The following is a 13,920-nucleotide window of genomic DNA, read 5'->3' as shown; positions in this document are numbered from 1 at the left end:
AAATTCACTTGTGAAGCCATATAGCCCAGGACTTTTGTGTGTTAGGAGTTTTGTTTATTACTGCTTCAGTTTCGCTAGTTGTGATCTGTCTATTCAGATTCTCTGATTCTTCCTGAAGTTTTTGGAACATAGTATGTTTTTAGAAATTTATCAACTTCGTCTGGATTGTCCAATTTGGGGGCATATGGTTGTTCATAATACTTTCTTACAATCCTTTTTATTTCTTTGGCATCAGTTGTTACCTCTTCTATTTCATTTGTGACGTTTTCTTGTCCATTCAGTTACCCTTTGACTGTAGCATTAAAGCCATATACATTTAAAGTGATCAATGATAGGTATATATTTGTTGCTATTTTATTTTTAAGTATTTTCTTCTGTTTTTTCTTTTTCTCCTATTTTTTTAAAGGTTGTATTTATTTACTTTTAGAGGGAAGGGAGAGGGAAAGATAGGGAGAGATACATCAATATGTAAGAGATACATCAATTGGTTGCCTCTCGCATGCCCCCGAGTGGGGACCCGGCCCACAACCTACAACCCACGTATGCCACAAGCCACTGAGCCACACCAGCCAGGGCTCTTCTTCTTAAAAGGTTTAAAGAAAACCTTTTAACATTTGTTGCAGTACGGTTTGGTGGTAACAAATTCCTGTAGCTGTGTTTTGTCTAGGAAGCTCATTATTTCTGCTTTGATTTTAAATGATGGCCTTGCTGGGTAAAGCCTTGCTTTTTATCACTTTGAATATTTCATAACATTCTCTTCTGGCCTGAAATATTTCTGTTGAGAAATCAGATAACAGTCTAATCAGAGTTTCCTTGTACATAACTACTTGGTTTTCTCTTACACTTTTAAGAGTCTCTCATTGTTTTATCTTTGCCATTTTAATTATGATGTGTCTTGGTGTGGGCCTCTTTGAGTCCATCTTGTTTGGGACCCTCTGTGCTTCCTGGACTTGTGTGTCTTTTTTCTTCACCAGGTTAGGGAATTTTTCTGTCATTATTTCTTCAAATGGGTTCTTGAACCCTTGCTCTCTCTCTTCTTCTAGTATTGCTATGATGTAGATGTTGTTATGCTTTTTATTGTCCCAAAAGTTCCTTAAACTATCCTTATTTTTTAAAATTATTTTTACTGCTCTGATAAGGTATTTTTTCTACCTTATCTTCCAAATTTCTAATTTGATCCTTTGCTTCATCTAACCTACTGTTTATTCCTTCCATTGTATTATTTATTTCAGATATTGTATTATTTCTGACTGGTCCTTTTTTATGTTTTCTATGTCTTTTTTCATGCTGTTGAGCATCCTTATAATTTTTACTTTGAACCCTATGCCTGATAAATTGCTTGCCTCCATTTCATTTAGCTCTTCTTCTGGAGAAATCTCTTGTTCTTTCATTTGGTGCCTGTTTCTTTGTCTTCCCATTTGGGCTGCCTCCTTGTGTTTGTTTCTATGTTTTAGGTAGATCTGCACAGACTCTTGTACAGACCTCTGTCAGACACTTTCTGCAATTGGCCCTGGGTAACCTGTTTGGAGCTTTCAGTGATCCACAGCTTGTGGCTCACTCTGTTGGGCCTGGGTGCATGCAGAAAGAACCAAACTGTTCACCCAGGCCAGCTTTTGCCAGCACTGTGCCTGGGGGTAGTGGTCAGCTAATATTTCAAAGGACCCAGAGATCCACCTCTGCCTGCAGGCTGTCTGTTAGGCATAATCACTGAAAGAATCTCTGGCTGCACTCCTCAGCAGGACTTAAGCTTCACAGGGTGGGGTAAGAGACATGCCTCTTGATGGGGCTATTGCTTTCCCCACCCTAGTCTGGTGCTGCATGGATGGGAGTGTGTTGCCTGAGAGAGATGAATTCTGTAGTATGGGCGGATGACTGAGCACAGGGATCCTGGTGGCTGACCCTTCAGTTCTCTCCCCAGAGCCAGCAACCCCAGACTGTCTTTGTGTAGCTGTAGTCTGCTTTTGTCCTCTCTCCACCAGAACAACTTTTCAGGCCAACTTTTATGAACAGAAAAAGAATGTATTCTTTCATGATTATTAGCAAATCAATACATTTCACTCTGTTGTTGGTGTTGCTGAAACTCACTGGGGAAGGACCACATGTTTTCTATCCTAAGAAGAGAATAGGAAAGGATTGTGTTAAAGTTTGTTGTAGTTGATGCATCTATACATCTCTGCTTTTTGTAATCTGTGAATCTGAGAAATTCTAAAAGTGCTTTTTGATTCTTTTAAAGAATTCCACACTGCCTTTCAATCCAATGATCCCACTGCTGGGATTATACCCTAAGAATCCTGAATCCCCAATTCAAAAGAACCTATGTACCCCAATGTTCATAGCAGCATTATTTACAATAGCCAAGTGCTGGAAACAGCCTAAGTGCCCATCAGTAAATGAGTGGATCAAAAAACTGTAGTACATTTATACAGTTGGATACTACACAGAAGAAAGAAAGAAGAAAATCCTACCTTTCATGGCAGCATATGGATGGATCTGGAGAGCATTATGCTAAGTGAAATAATCCAGGGGTGAAAGACAAATACCATATGATCTCACCTATAAGTGGAACCTAATCAATAAAACAAACAAATGAGCAAAATAGAACCAGAGACTTGGAAATAAAGAGCAAACTGACAGTGACCAGATGGAAGCGGGGAGGAGATAATAGGGGAGAGAACAGGAAGGGTTGCCCAGAACATGTTACAAAGGAACATGAATAGAGGTAAGCAATGGGGGGAAAGGTGGGACAATTATAACTGAAGAACAATATTCTTTTTAAAAAGAGTTCTATATCCTACTGTGCTCTCTCTTCATGAATAAATAATTTATATGTTTATTTACAAACTATAGATCCCCAGGTGACTGAAACAGCTGGATTTTTTCTGCTTATTCTGGTGCATGTCATTATAGGTGCTCAACTTGAAATTGTATCTTACAAGATTCCTGCCAGGAGACAGATTTGAAGTCATAGTGAAATATGTAGATGATGGAAGGGTTCTTTTTGTTAAAAAAAAAAGTAACAGCCAACTTGAACAAAGCAATTTTCTGAGAGTGGCTGGCTGCCTCATGGAAGCAGAAATCATTCTTGTTGCTATCCATTGGTTCCTGGGGCTCTCATCAGAGATGAGGCACCTTTAATACTTGGGAGTGACTGCTCCCCATAAGGCACTGAAAAAAACAGCTTTCAGAGACTGACGTGAATACTGAAGCTATTAGTACTGGTATATTTCCTGATTGTCCTGCTGGAAGTGAACAAAGCTTTGGTGACATTACAACTTAAGAACTGCAAAGTGTAGTGATCCTAGTGGAGGACTTCATACAGGTACTCAAAAAATGAACATTCTCAAAAAATGAAAACAGTAAAATCTCCTTTGTATATTAGAAGGGTCATCTTTTTTAAAATTTTTAACTTTATTTTAATTATTGTTCAAGTACAATTTTCTATCTTTTACTCCCATCCCGGCTCACCACCCAGCCCTCCCCACCTCCCTCCCATTTCCACCCCCTCCTAGTTTTTGTCCATGTGTCCTTTATACTTGTTCCTGTAAACCCTTCCCCTTTTCCCCTGAAACTCCCCTGAAATTCCCTCCCCTCTTCCCTCTGAACACTGTCAGCCTGTTCCCTATTTCAGTGTCTTTGGTTATATTTTGCTTGTTTGTTTTGTTGATTAGGTTCCTGTTAAAGGTGAGATCATATGGTATTTGTCTTTCACCACTTGGCTTATTTCGCTTAGCATAATGCTTTCCAGTTCCATCCATGCTGTTGCAAAGGATAAGAGCTCCTTCTTTCTTTCTGCTGCATAGAATTCCATTGTGTAAATGTACCATAATTTTTTGATTCATTCATTTACTGATGGGCACCTAGATTGCTTCCAACACTTGGCTATTGTAAATTGTGCTGCTATGAACATTGGGGTGCATAGGTTCTTTTGGATTGGTGTTTCAGGGTTCTTAGGATATAGTCCAGGCAGTGGAATTGCTGGGTCAAAAGGCAGATCCATTTTTAGCTTTCTGAGAAAATTCCGTACTATTTTCCATAGTGGTTGTACCAGTCTGCAATCCCATCAACAGTGCACTAGGGTCCCCTTTTCTCCACAACCTCTCCAACACTTGTTATTTGTTGCTTTGTTTATGATGGCCATTCTGACTGGTGTAAAGTGGTATTGGATAAAAGATTGAAATATAAACTGCGACACCATTGAAGTCCTAGAGGAGAACATAGGCAGGAAAATCTCAGATATTTCACGCAGCAATGTTTTTACTGACATGTCCCCTAGAGGAAGGGACACAAAGGAAAGAATAAACAAATGGGATCTCATCAAAATAAAAAGCTTCTGCATGGCTAAAGAAAACAGTATTAAAATAAAAAAAGAACTAACTGTATGGGAAAACAGATTTGCCAATGATACCTCAGACAAGGGTTTAATCTCCAAAATATACAAAGAACTTACACGACTCCATTCTAAGAAGACAAGCAAGCCAATTAAAAAATGGGCCAGGGACTTGAACAGACACTTCTCCAAGGTAGACATACAGAGGATCCAGAGGCACATGAAAAGATGCTCAATATCACTAGCTATCAGAGAGATGCAAATTAAAACCACAATGAGATACCACTTTACACCAGTCAGAAGGGTCATCTTAAAGAGAGCAGAGGAGAGATCTCCGGAGTTTGAGCTTGGGGCTGAATTTATCCCCTTAAAGAGTAAGAATAAGCCCTCAACAGAGGTTCTCTGCGTCACTTCATCTCAGTGGTTCTCATCTCCCTCTCAGAATAATTTGAAGACTTTAGCATTTAAAATGCTGTTGCCCATACCATTTAAAATTTTATTGATTGATTTTTAGAGAGAGAGAGAGAGAAAAGAAGGGAGGAGAAAGAGAGAGAGAGAAAGAGAGGAAGGGAGAGAGAGAAACATTGATTTCTTGTTCCACTTATTCATTCATTCACTGGTTACTTCTTGTATGTGGGTTCCCATATGAACCCACAACCTTGGTGTATGGGAACAACACTCCAACCAACTGAGCTACCTGGCCAAGGCCTTACACCAATTTCAATAACATTGAATTTAACCAAATCTCTGGGACTTGGAGCTGAACATTGGCATCTTTTTAAATATCCCCAAGTATGAAGCTAGGGCTAAAAATCACTGAGCTCTCTTGAACTTGATATATACCACAATAAGTGGAGTTGTACCACAGAAGAGAGAAGTCCTGCATTAAATTCCTCAATGTAATAGAATAAGGATGTCACAATTAAGTCATCCAACCTTTAAAACTTATGTCTTTGAAGACTTCTCTCTAAACTGCCATCCTAACCCAAAGCAAAAGTTCCAAGTTTTGAGTTCAACCTTAATACCATGCATTGACAAGATTCTTTTTTTCTTCTTTTCCTCAGTTATGCCTTCCCAGAATGCTATACTTTTTAAGGAAGGGAACATGGAAAAGAAGGAAATGAATGATGGATCACACATAGTCAAGTCCCAGGTAAGTTTAGCTATACTCTTCTCTAAAATGCTATTATAGTTCTCAGAATGTGAGTACTGTTATTTTTCAATTCTCAGAAGTGCTAAACCCCAAAATGCCAAAGCCCTTGAAACTCTTGTGACAGATGATAATCTCAATTGGATGTTTCCCATTCACCTTCTATAGCCCTTTATAGCTCTTTTCCTCTCCAGCATTTTTACCAGTCAAATACTCACATTGGTGCTAGATATTGTAAAGGAAAGAAAAAAAAGCCATAAACTGTCTTATAATCACCCTTCACTTACACAGCTCACCAGAATTCAAACCACACTGTAAGCAGTGAATGATGCCCAGGTCACTGTGACTGCTTGGAACTAATGGCATTACTAAGTATGCCTGAGGACATCTGCTGCCACAAGTTAATTTTTATCCAGAACCTACTATATCTTTTCCAAAACCTGTTTAAGCCTGTTGGTACAACTTGGTAATTTGAGTGTTATGTAAACTGAAAAGATGTAACTTTGTTTCTATGAAAACTAGTTGGATATTTTTGAAAGATTCAGTAAATGCTATTTTTAAAAAATTGCTATCAAATTAAGTGTGAGCAAAATTGCAAAACACTGATGGGAAAATCATAAAAATCTCAGAGGATTCTACACCTACATTACTTCCTAAGTATCATTTGCTTGTTCCACTTTAATAAAACAGAAACTGATGTATTATGGATATGGACACTCAGTCATTAAAATCACTCTCATAGAAAAAGCTTAGCTTTACATCAAAAGATGAGCCAATGAGTATACATCTACATATTTTAAATTAAAATAAAATGTTTGATATCTTTTATGGATCTCTAACCAGAGTTTTGCATAACACACTAGACATCAGTCTTAGTTGCTTCATGTAGGAAGACTTCTATTATTCCAAATTCTATGAGGTAATCATTATCTGTACATAGCAAATAAACTCACTGGGGGAGATTTTTTAAAGTCTATATAACATGATATTCAAAAAGTATAAGTATAATGTTGGATGTTGCTATGCATGTGAAAGACAACAAATACAAGAGGTACTCAGCCCTCTGAGTGGTGTGGCTGGTGTGGCTCAGTGGATTGAGCATGGCCTGCAAACCAAAGGGTCACTGGTTTAATTCCCAGTCTAGGACACATGCCTGGGTTGCAGGCCAGGTCCCCAGTAGGGGACATGTGAGAGGCAACCACACATTGAGGTTTCTCTCCCTCTCTTTCTCCTTCCTTTTCCCTCTTTTTAAAAATAAAGAAATAAAATCTTTTAAAAAATTATTTTAAAAAAAGATGTACTTAGAAAAGGGATAAATCTGATTGAGCCTGGAGGGATGAAGGAAGACTTCACAAAGAAGGTAGTTTGAATTTGTGCTGATATCAGGTAGGGTTTGGATTTGAGAGAAAACTAAACCATTGCCAACAGGAAATAATACTTGAGTAAGAGCTGAGACAATAAGGAGATCGTCAGCTAGAGCTGAGCATTTATTTGGTACATTAGTTTTTTGGGATCCATGGTCTGCAAGGAATAGATTCATTCAGTTTACTCTTTTTTTTAATTGATCTTTTAGAGAGAGAGATGTTTTAGAGCAAAACATTGATTTGTTGTTCTACTTATTTATGCATTCATTGGTTGACTCTTATGTGTACCCTGACCAGGAATTGAACCCACAACCTTGGTGTATCAGAATGATGTTCTAATCAACTGAGCTACCTGGCCAGGGAATCTTTCAGTTAACTCTTAATTGTAGGCTCCCACAGACAGGAGTAAAAAGACACTGAGAACTAATTTGGCACATGTGCCTCTTGGCATTCTAGCCAGAGGAGTTTGTTTTAATTTTCCAGAACCATTTATTGTATTAAGAAAGAAGACAGTTCATTCATTCAACAAATATTTTTTGAGCAGCTACTGTGTATCAGAAATTATGCTTGGCACTAGATATATATCCATGAGCAAAACCGACATGGTCCTAAACCCAAAACACTTACAGTCTAATAGAGACAGACATTCATCAAATATACTAATAAAATTGATATGTGTATTATACAAAATAAAGACTAAGGTGCTGTGAATGTGCACTAAGGAATCAGGGAAGAATTCTCTGGGGAAGCAAAATTTAACATGAGACGTGAAGAGCATGTAGAATTTATAAAAGGAAGTGGAAGAGAGCACATTAGGCATGTGGGAAATAAACATCAAGTGTAAAAACCATTTGAGAAATTAAAAGAAGGCCAGTGTGATTACAGTGGAAGGACTCTTACCACTAGAGGTAACCTTAGAGAACATATAAGGACCAAGTATGCAGTACCTTTGACCATGAGAAGTTTGGGTTTTATTCTAACTTCAGTGACAAGCCTTTGAAGGAATTTAAGCAAGATGTAACATAATAAGTGACTGAATTCCACTTAAAAAAAAATCACCCTGGGGTGTAGTATGTAATAAATGGACTTGTGAGAGGCAAGAATGGAAAGGGGACAGAACTACCTAGGAAGTTATCACACTTCTGTATTCTAGAAGACAGAAATGATAGCATAAAACTAGAAGATGGAGAGAAATACATGGGTTTGAGAGCTTTGCTTTGGGAAATAGGTATTAGCAAGAAGTGTAAAGGCAAAGGAAGAAAAAAGATGAATTCAAAAAAATGTATCCCAGGAAATGGCAGGGTAATGATAAATCAGATTATGTCACTCCTGCTCAAAATGGGTAGATCCCATTTCACTCAGAGTAAAACCTGAAGTCGTTATGATGGCCCAAGTAAGTCCTACAGACTGCCGAATCTGGACCTTTCTGACTTTACCATTTCCTTTCCCCCTTGCTCACTACACTCTAGCCACCCTGGCCTCATTCTTCTTCCCTGAATGCTGGTGGGAGGAGGGGTACAGGGTAGAGGGGAATACCACACACACTATTGCTTTAGGACCTTTTTAAGTCTTTCCTCAAATGTCACCTCTTCAGTGACATCTATTCAATATTGTTTTTTAATTATTTAAGTGATATGAGAGTCTTTCCCATTACAAATTGTAAAAAGGTGAAAAGCAAGCATTATATTATGCACATTTGTACCATGTTTTACCGTGTATAATGCATAACCACATTTTTGTGTACATTATACATAGGATTATTATGCCCATGTATAATGCACATCCTTATATTTTCCGCAAAAATTTGGGCAAAAAAGTATGCATTACACTTGGCAAAATACAGAATGTCTGTCTTGAAAGATGATAGAAAGACAGGTACCAATTGTTGTTTCAAAACTTTCTAATATATTTTATTGATTGTGCTATTACAGTTGTCCCATTTTTTCTTCCCTTTATTCCCCTCTACCCTGTACCCCTCCTCCCACCAGCATTCCCCCAACTTAGTTCATGCCCATGGGCCATACATGTAAGTTCTTTGGCTTCTCCATTTCCTATACTATTCTGAACCTCCCCCTCTCTAATTTGAACCTACCATTTCTGCTTCTTATTCCCTGTATGTTTCCCTCCAATCTTTTCCACCCCCTCTCTGCTGATTACCCTCTTGTGATCTCTATTTCTGTGAATCTGTTCCTGTTTTGGTTGTTTGCCTAGTTTGTTTTTGTTACTGTTTTTTTAGGTTTGGTTGTTGATAGTTGTAATGTTGTCATTTTACTGTTCATATTTTTTAATCTTCTTTTTCATAGATAAGCCCCTTTAACATTTCATATAATAAGGGCTTGGTGATGATGAACTCCTTTAACTTGACTTTATCTGGGAAGCACTTTATCTGCCCTTCCATTCTAAATGATAGCTTTGCTGGATAGAATAATCTTGCATATAGGTCCTTGTCTTTCATTACTTGGAATGCTTCTTTCCAGCCCCTTCATACCTGCAAGGATTTTTGAGAAAGCTGATAGTCATGGGAACTCCTTTGTAGGTAACTGTCTCCTTTTCTCTTCCTGCTTCTAAGATTCTCTCCTTATCTTTAATCTTGGGTAACTTAATGATGATGTGCTTTGGTGTGTTCCTCTTTGGGTCCAACTTCTTTGGGACTCTCTGAGATTCCTGGATTCCCTGGAAGTCTATTTCCATTGCCAGCTTGGGGAATTCCTCCTTCATTATTTGTTCAAATAAATTTTCAATTTCCTGCTCTTCCTCTTCTTCTGGCACCCCTATGATTCAGATGTTGGAATGTTTAAAGTTGTCCCAGAGGTTCCTCAGCCTGTCTTCATTTTTTTGAATTGTGTTTCTTCATTCTTTTCTGGTTGGATGTTTATTTCTTCCTTCTGCTCCAAACCATGGATTTGAGTCTGGTTTCCTTCCCATCACTGTTAGTTCCCTGTACATTTTCCTTTTTCTCACTTTGCATAGCCTTCACTTTTTTCTCCATTTTGTGACCATACTCAACCATTTCTGTGAGCATCCTGATTACCAGTGTTTTGAACTCTGCATCTGATAGGTTGGCTATCTCTTCATCACTTAGTCATATTTTTTCTGGAGCTTTGATCTGTTCTTTCATTTGGGCCATATTTCTCTGTCTCAGCACACCTGTTACATTCTAAGGAGTGGAGCTTTAGGTATTTGTCTGGGCAGGGCAACCCACATTGTTGCGTTGTGGTGCTCTATATAGGGGAATGATCAGAAAGAGAATAATGCTGCCTGCTCAGCTCTTGGACAAATTTCAGCCACTTCCCCCACTACCCACAACCAAATTGGGACTGATTCCTGGGTGGGTAGTTTTGTGTACATTCTAGGACTCTGTGGGTCTCTCCAACAAACTCTCCTGTGAGGCTGGGAGTTTTTCCCACTGCTGCAACCCCCACAGGTTTTTTTCAGTTAGGGGTTTTGAGGCTTTATTTTCCCATCCTGCAACCCTGGGTTTCCCAGTTTGCCTCACTCCCCAGTTGTTCCTCCCAGTTTATCAGCACATAAATGTGGGTCCACCTGGTCTGCCAGCCACCACCTCTCCCAGTCCACCAGCTGCCCCCTTGCCCCGAGTCCTCTCCACCTGGCTGCCAGTTCTGCCCCTGCTACTGGTCTGGATGAATGTTTCTTCTTTAACTTCTTGGTTGTTGGACTTCCATACAGTTCAATTTTCTGACAGATATGGTTATTTTTTGTTTTTAATGTGTTGTTGTCCTTCTTTTGGGTGTGTGAGGAGGCAAAGTATATCTACCTATGCCTCCATCTTGGCTGGAAGTTATGTTGTTTCAAACTTTTGACTTGGATTTCTCAGAGCTCTGAAGACTGTTAGCACAACAGCTTAGACAGCCTAACATCCACACAGTATTAATACATATAGTTACATTTAGAAATGGATATGGAGGGGGTTTTTTTGTGTGTGTATGTGTGTTCATATATATATGTATATATTTATATATGTATACATATTATGTGTGTGTGTGTGTGTGTGTGTGTGTGTGTGTATATATATATATATATATATATATATATATATATATATACAACCACTGAGAGGGCCTAGAAATAATAATGATACTCCAGTAGCATTAAACACACCATTCTAAGTGTCATTCTAAATTAAAAGAGAGCAGACATAGCCACTCAGAATTTGACCAGCAGAGCAGAACATGACATATTGCAACCCTGTAGATACTCTGGTTGGAAGAAGAACCACTCAGTATTTGACCATTAAAAGGAATCAAGGACCCTTGGAGAAGTGGCTGGCTCCAACCTTGGGGCCAAAAAGCACAAGATGAACTTTTAAAGAATACTTTTTTCTCTCCCAAAAGTAAAAGAAATGCTAAAAAATGATAGGGACATGTCAAAAGGACACAGAAGTAACTTTTAAGGGGTTCCTACTGGCTAAACCTAGGATAATCTGAGCATTAAAAGAAATAGTGAAGCCCTGGCTGGCGTAGTTCAGTGGATTGAGTGTGGGCTGCAAATCAAAGTGTCGCAGGTTCGATTCCCAGTCAGGGCACATTCCTGGGTTGCAGGCCACAGCCCCCAGCAACTGCATGTTGATGTTAAAAAATTAAAAAAAATAAAAATAAATGTAAAAGAATAGTGATAATAAATGTTTATAATTTATTGAATAAAAAAGTATATAAATCCATCTGATATAAATTAATGAATTAACGAGAAGTAAAATGTCTTCAGCACAGTAGAAAGCCAACTAAAATGATACAAAGAATAATGGAAATCAAACTAAGCACTATTTAGCAGCCATCATAATTATCATTGATTCAGGCAAGAATTATCAGTGGATGTTAAAACTAGTGGATGAAAGTTGGAGGAGGAGCAAAATATTTACAGAGTCTCAAAGTATCTCCTATACAAGATACTTACTACTTATAGGAGGAAGTAGTAATTTTCCAGTGGAAATTACTGGTAGATAACCACCTTAACCAAATTATCAAAGTTAACATTGCCACACTCTCACGCCACACTCTACTCATTCTGAAGAACTGAGGAGTTATTGTACCCATGAAGTATGGGAGGGTGTTAGGTAGTAAAAGTGGAGAAAGAGGTGTATATATTGGTTGTACGTCTGTGTCTATAAGTCTGCATCTCTTAAAGCAAAACAGTTTTTAAGTAATGGAACTAGTCAACACTGTGTGCCTCCTATATGATTCATTGGGAACCCAGCATCCCCTTGCATACTCTTCCTGCTAGCAGTACATAGCGTGAATGTATTCAGAAGGAGACATTAGACAAGCCCAAATTAAGGTTTATTCTCTAGGGAACCAGCCTTTACTTTTCAAAATCTCAGTGTTGTGAAATACAAAGAAAGGCACAGAAACTGTTGCAGACTAAAGGAGACAAATGATACAAAACAACCAAATGGAGTGTATGACCTTGAATATTCTTCTGTTATAAAGACCTTATCAGAACATTTAGTGGAATTTGAATAATTGTATAGTTTTGACAACAGTACTGTACCAGTGTTAATTTTCTGATTTTCATTGTTGTACTGTTATTATAAGAGAATTCCTTGTTTTTTCAGAAATAAATACCAAATTTTTTAGGTATAAAGGCGTATCATGTCTGCAACTTACTGTTGAATGGTCCAGAAAAGTTATAGAAAGAGAGAAGAAGGGAGAGGAGAGGGAAGAATTTCTTTCATTATTCTTGCAACATTTCTTGAAGTCTGAAATTATGTCTAAATTTTACGTTTAAAAAACAGTAATGAAGTAGCTCTCTCTGTCCTAACAAGTCTGAGATGGAAAAATTTCCAGCATTAATTGTTAAGTTAAAAAACAGTGTATAGTCCTGGCTGGTGTGGCTTAGTGGATTGAGCACTGGCCTGCAAACCAAAAGGTTGCTGATTTGATTCCTGGTCAGGGCACATGCCTGGGTTGTGGGCCAGGTCCCTAGTTGTGGGTGCATGTAAGGCAATCACACATTGATGTTTCTCTCCCTCTCTTTCTCCCTTCCTTTCTCTAAAAATAAATAAATAAAATCATTTTTTAAAAATAGTATATAAAATATTACCTTTGAGATGAAAATAAAAAGTGACAGATAATAATCCATATTCATATTTGCAGAAAGAATAATTCTGGAAAAATACAAAAACTCTAAGTAGTGATTATCCATTGGTTGTAGGAGCTGGACAGAGATAAAAGAAGCCTGAGAGACATGACTTTTACTAAATCTTTTTAATATGTTTTTGTTTCTACACCATATTAATATATTATCTACCTTAAAATAGAATTCAAATAAGTATATGAAAATATAGAAAAAAGAATAGAATAAATAGAGAACAAGTGAAAGATCATTAGAAAGAATAGAAGGAAGGAGAAACTATAGGCAAGGTACTGATTAAACCAGCCAAAAAGAATTACAGATGTGGATATTAAAGAATATAAACTGTAATTCATAATTTTCCTCACCCTGGTGCTTAAGAAGCATGGGGAAAATTGAGTGGAAATTAGAAATAAAAATCACAGAAGGAAAAATATTACAGAAGTAGAGAAGACATCTCTGTGGTATAATGGAAAGAGCTTGGGCTTTAGAATAAGATCTAAGATGAAATTCTGTTCCTGCCATTTACTAGCTGTATGTCCTTGGATAATCTTCCAGCCTCAGTGACTCATCTCTAAATTGCCCACATCATTGAATTATAATATATTTTAGAAAGATATGTTATCAAAGCATGAAAATTAATTTAAATGAAATGTCAATATTGTACTTAAATATTGAATCTTAAATTATGGGAAAGAGCACTTACTTAGAACACCACAATCTACTCATTCTGGAGAACCGAGGAGTTGTTGTACCCATGAAGTATGGGAGGGTGTTAGGTAGTAAAGGTGGAGAAAGAGGTGTATATATTGGTTGTACGTCTACGTCTATAAGTCTGCATCTCTTAAAGCAAAACAGTTTTTAAGAAGCACTGATAATGGAGGAAATGTAGCAGTTACCTTTTTTTATTTGATGTTCTTATCTGTTTCAAGGCAGTTTCTTTTACTGACCTCAACATGTATCATGTACCTTCTACTCTTAACCTGTTTGCC

At 37.7% G+C, this 13,920-nt stretch overlaps 1 protein-coding gene across 1 annotated transcript in view; it reads left to right on the top strand.

The window, feature by feature from the left end:
• The window catches only part of ZNF713 (zinc finger protein 713), a 52,244-nt gene that overhangs the window by 24,081 nt on the left and 14,243 nt on the right, over positions 1-13,920 (top strand). The window contains exon 2 of the mRNA XM_028517881.2: positions 5,392-5,480. Coding sequence (XP_028373682.2) covers positions 5,392-5,480 — 89 coding nt within the window. The remainder of the gene's footprint in view (positions 1-5,391; positions 5,481-13,920) is intronic.

This window comes from Phyllostomus discolor, chromosome 3, assembly GCF_004126475.2.
Source record: "Phyllostomus discolor isolate MPI-MPIP mPhyDis1 chromosome 3, mPhyDis1.pri.v3, whole genome shotgun sequence".
Taxonomy (NCBI): domain Eukaryota; kingdom Metazoa; phylum Chordata; class Mammalia; order Chiroptera; family Phyllostomidae; genus Phyllostomus; species Phyllostomus discolor.
The sequence above is the reverse complement of the archived record's forward strand: the minus strand, read 5'-3'. Positions and strand labels throughout refer to the sequence as shown.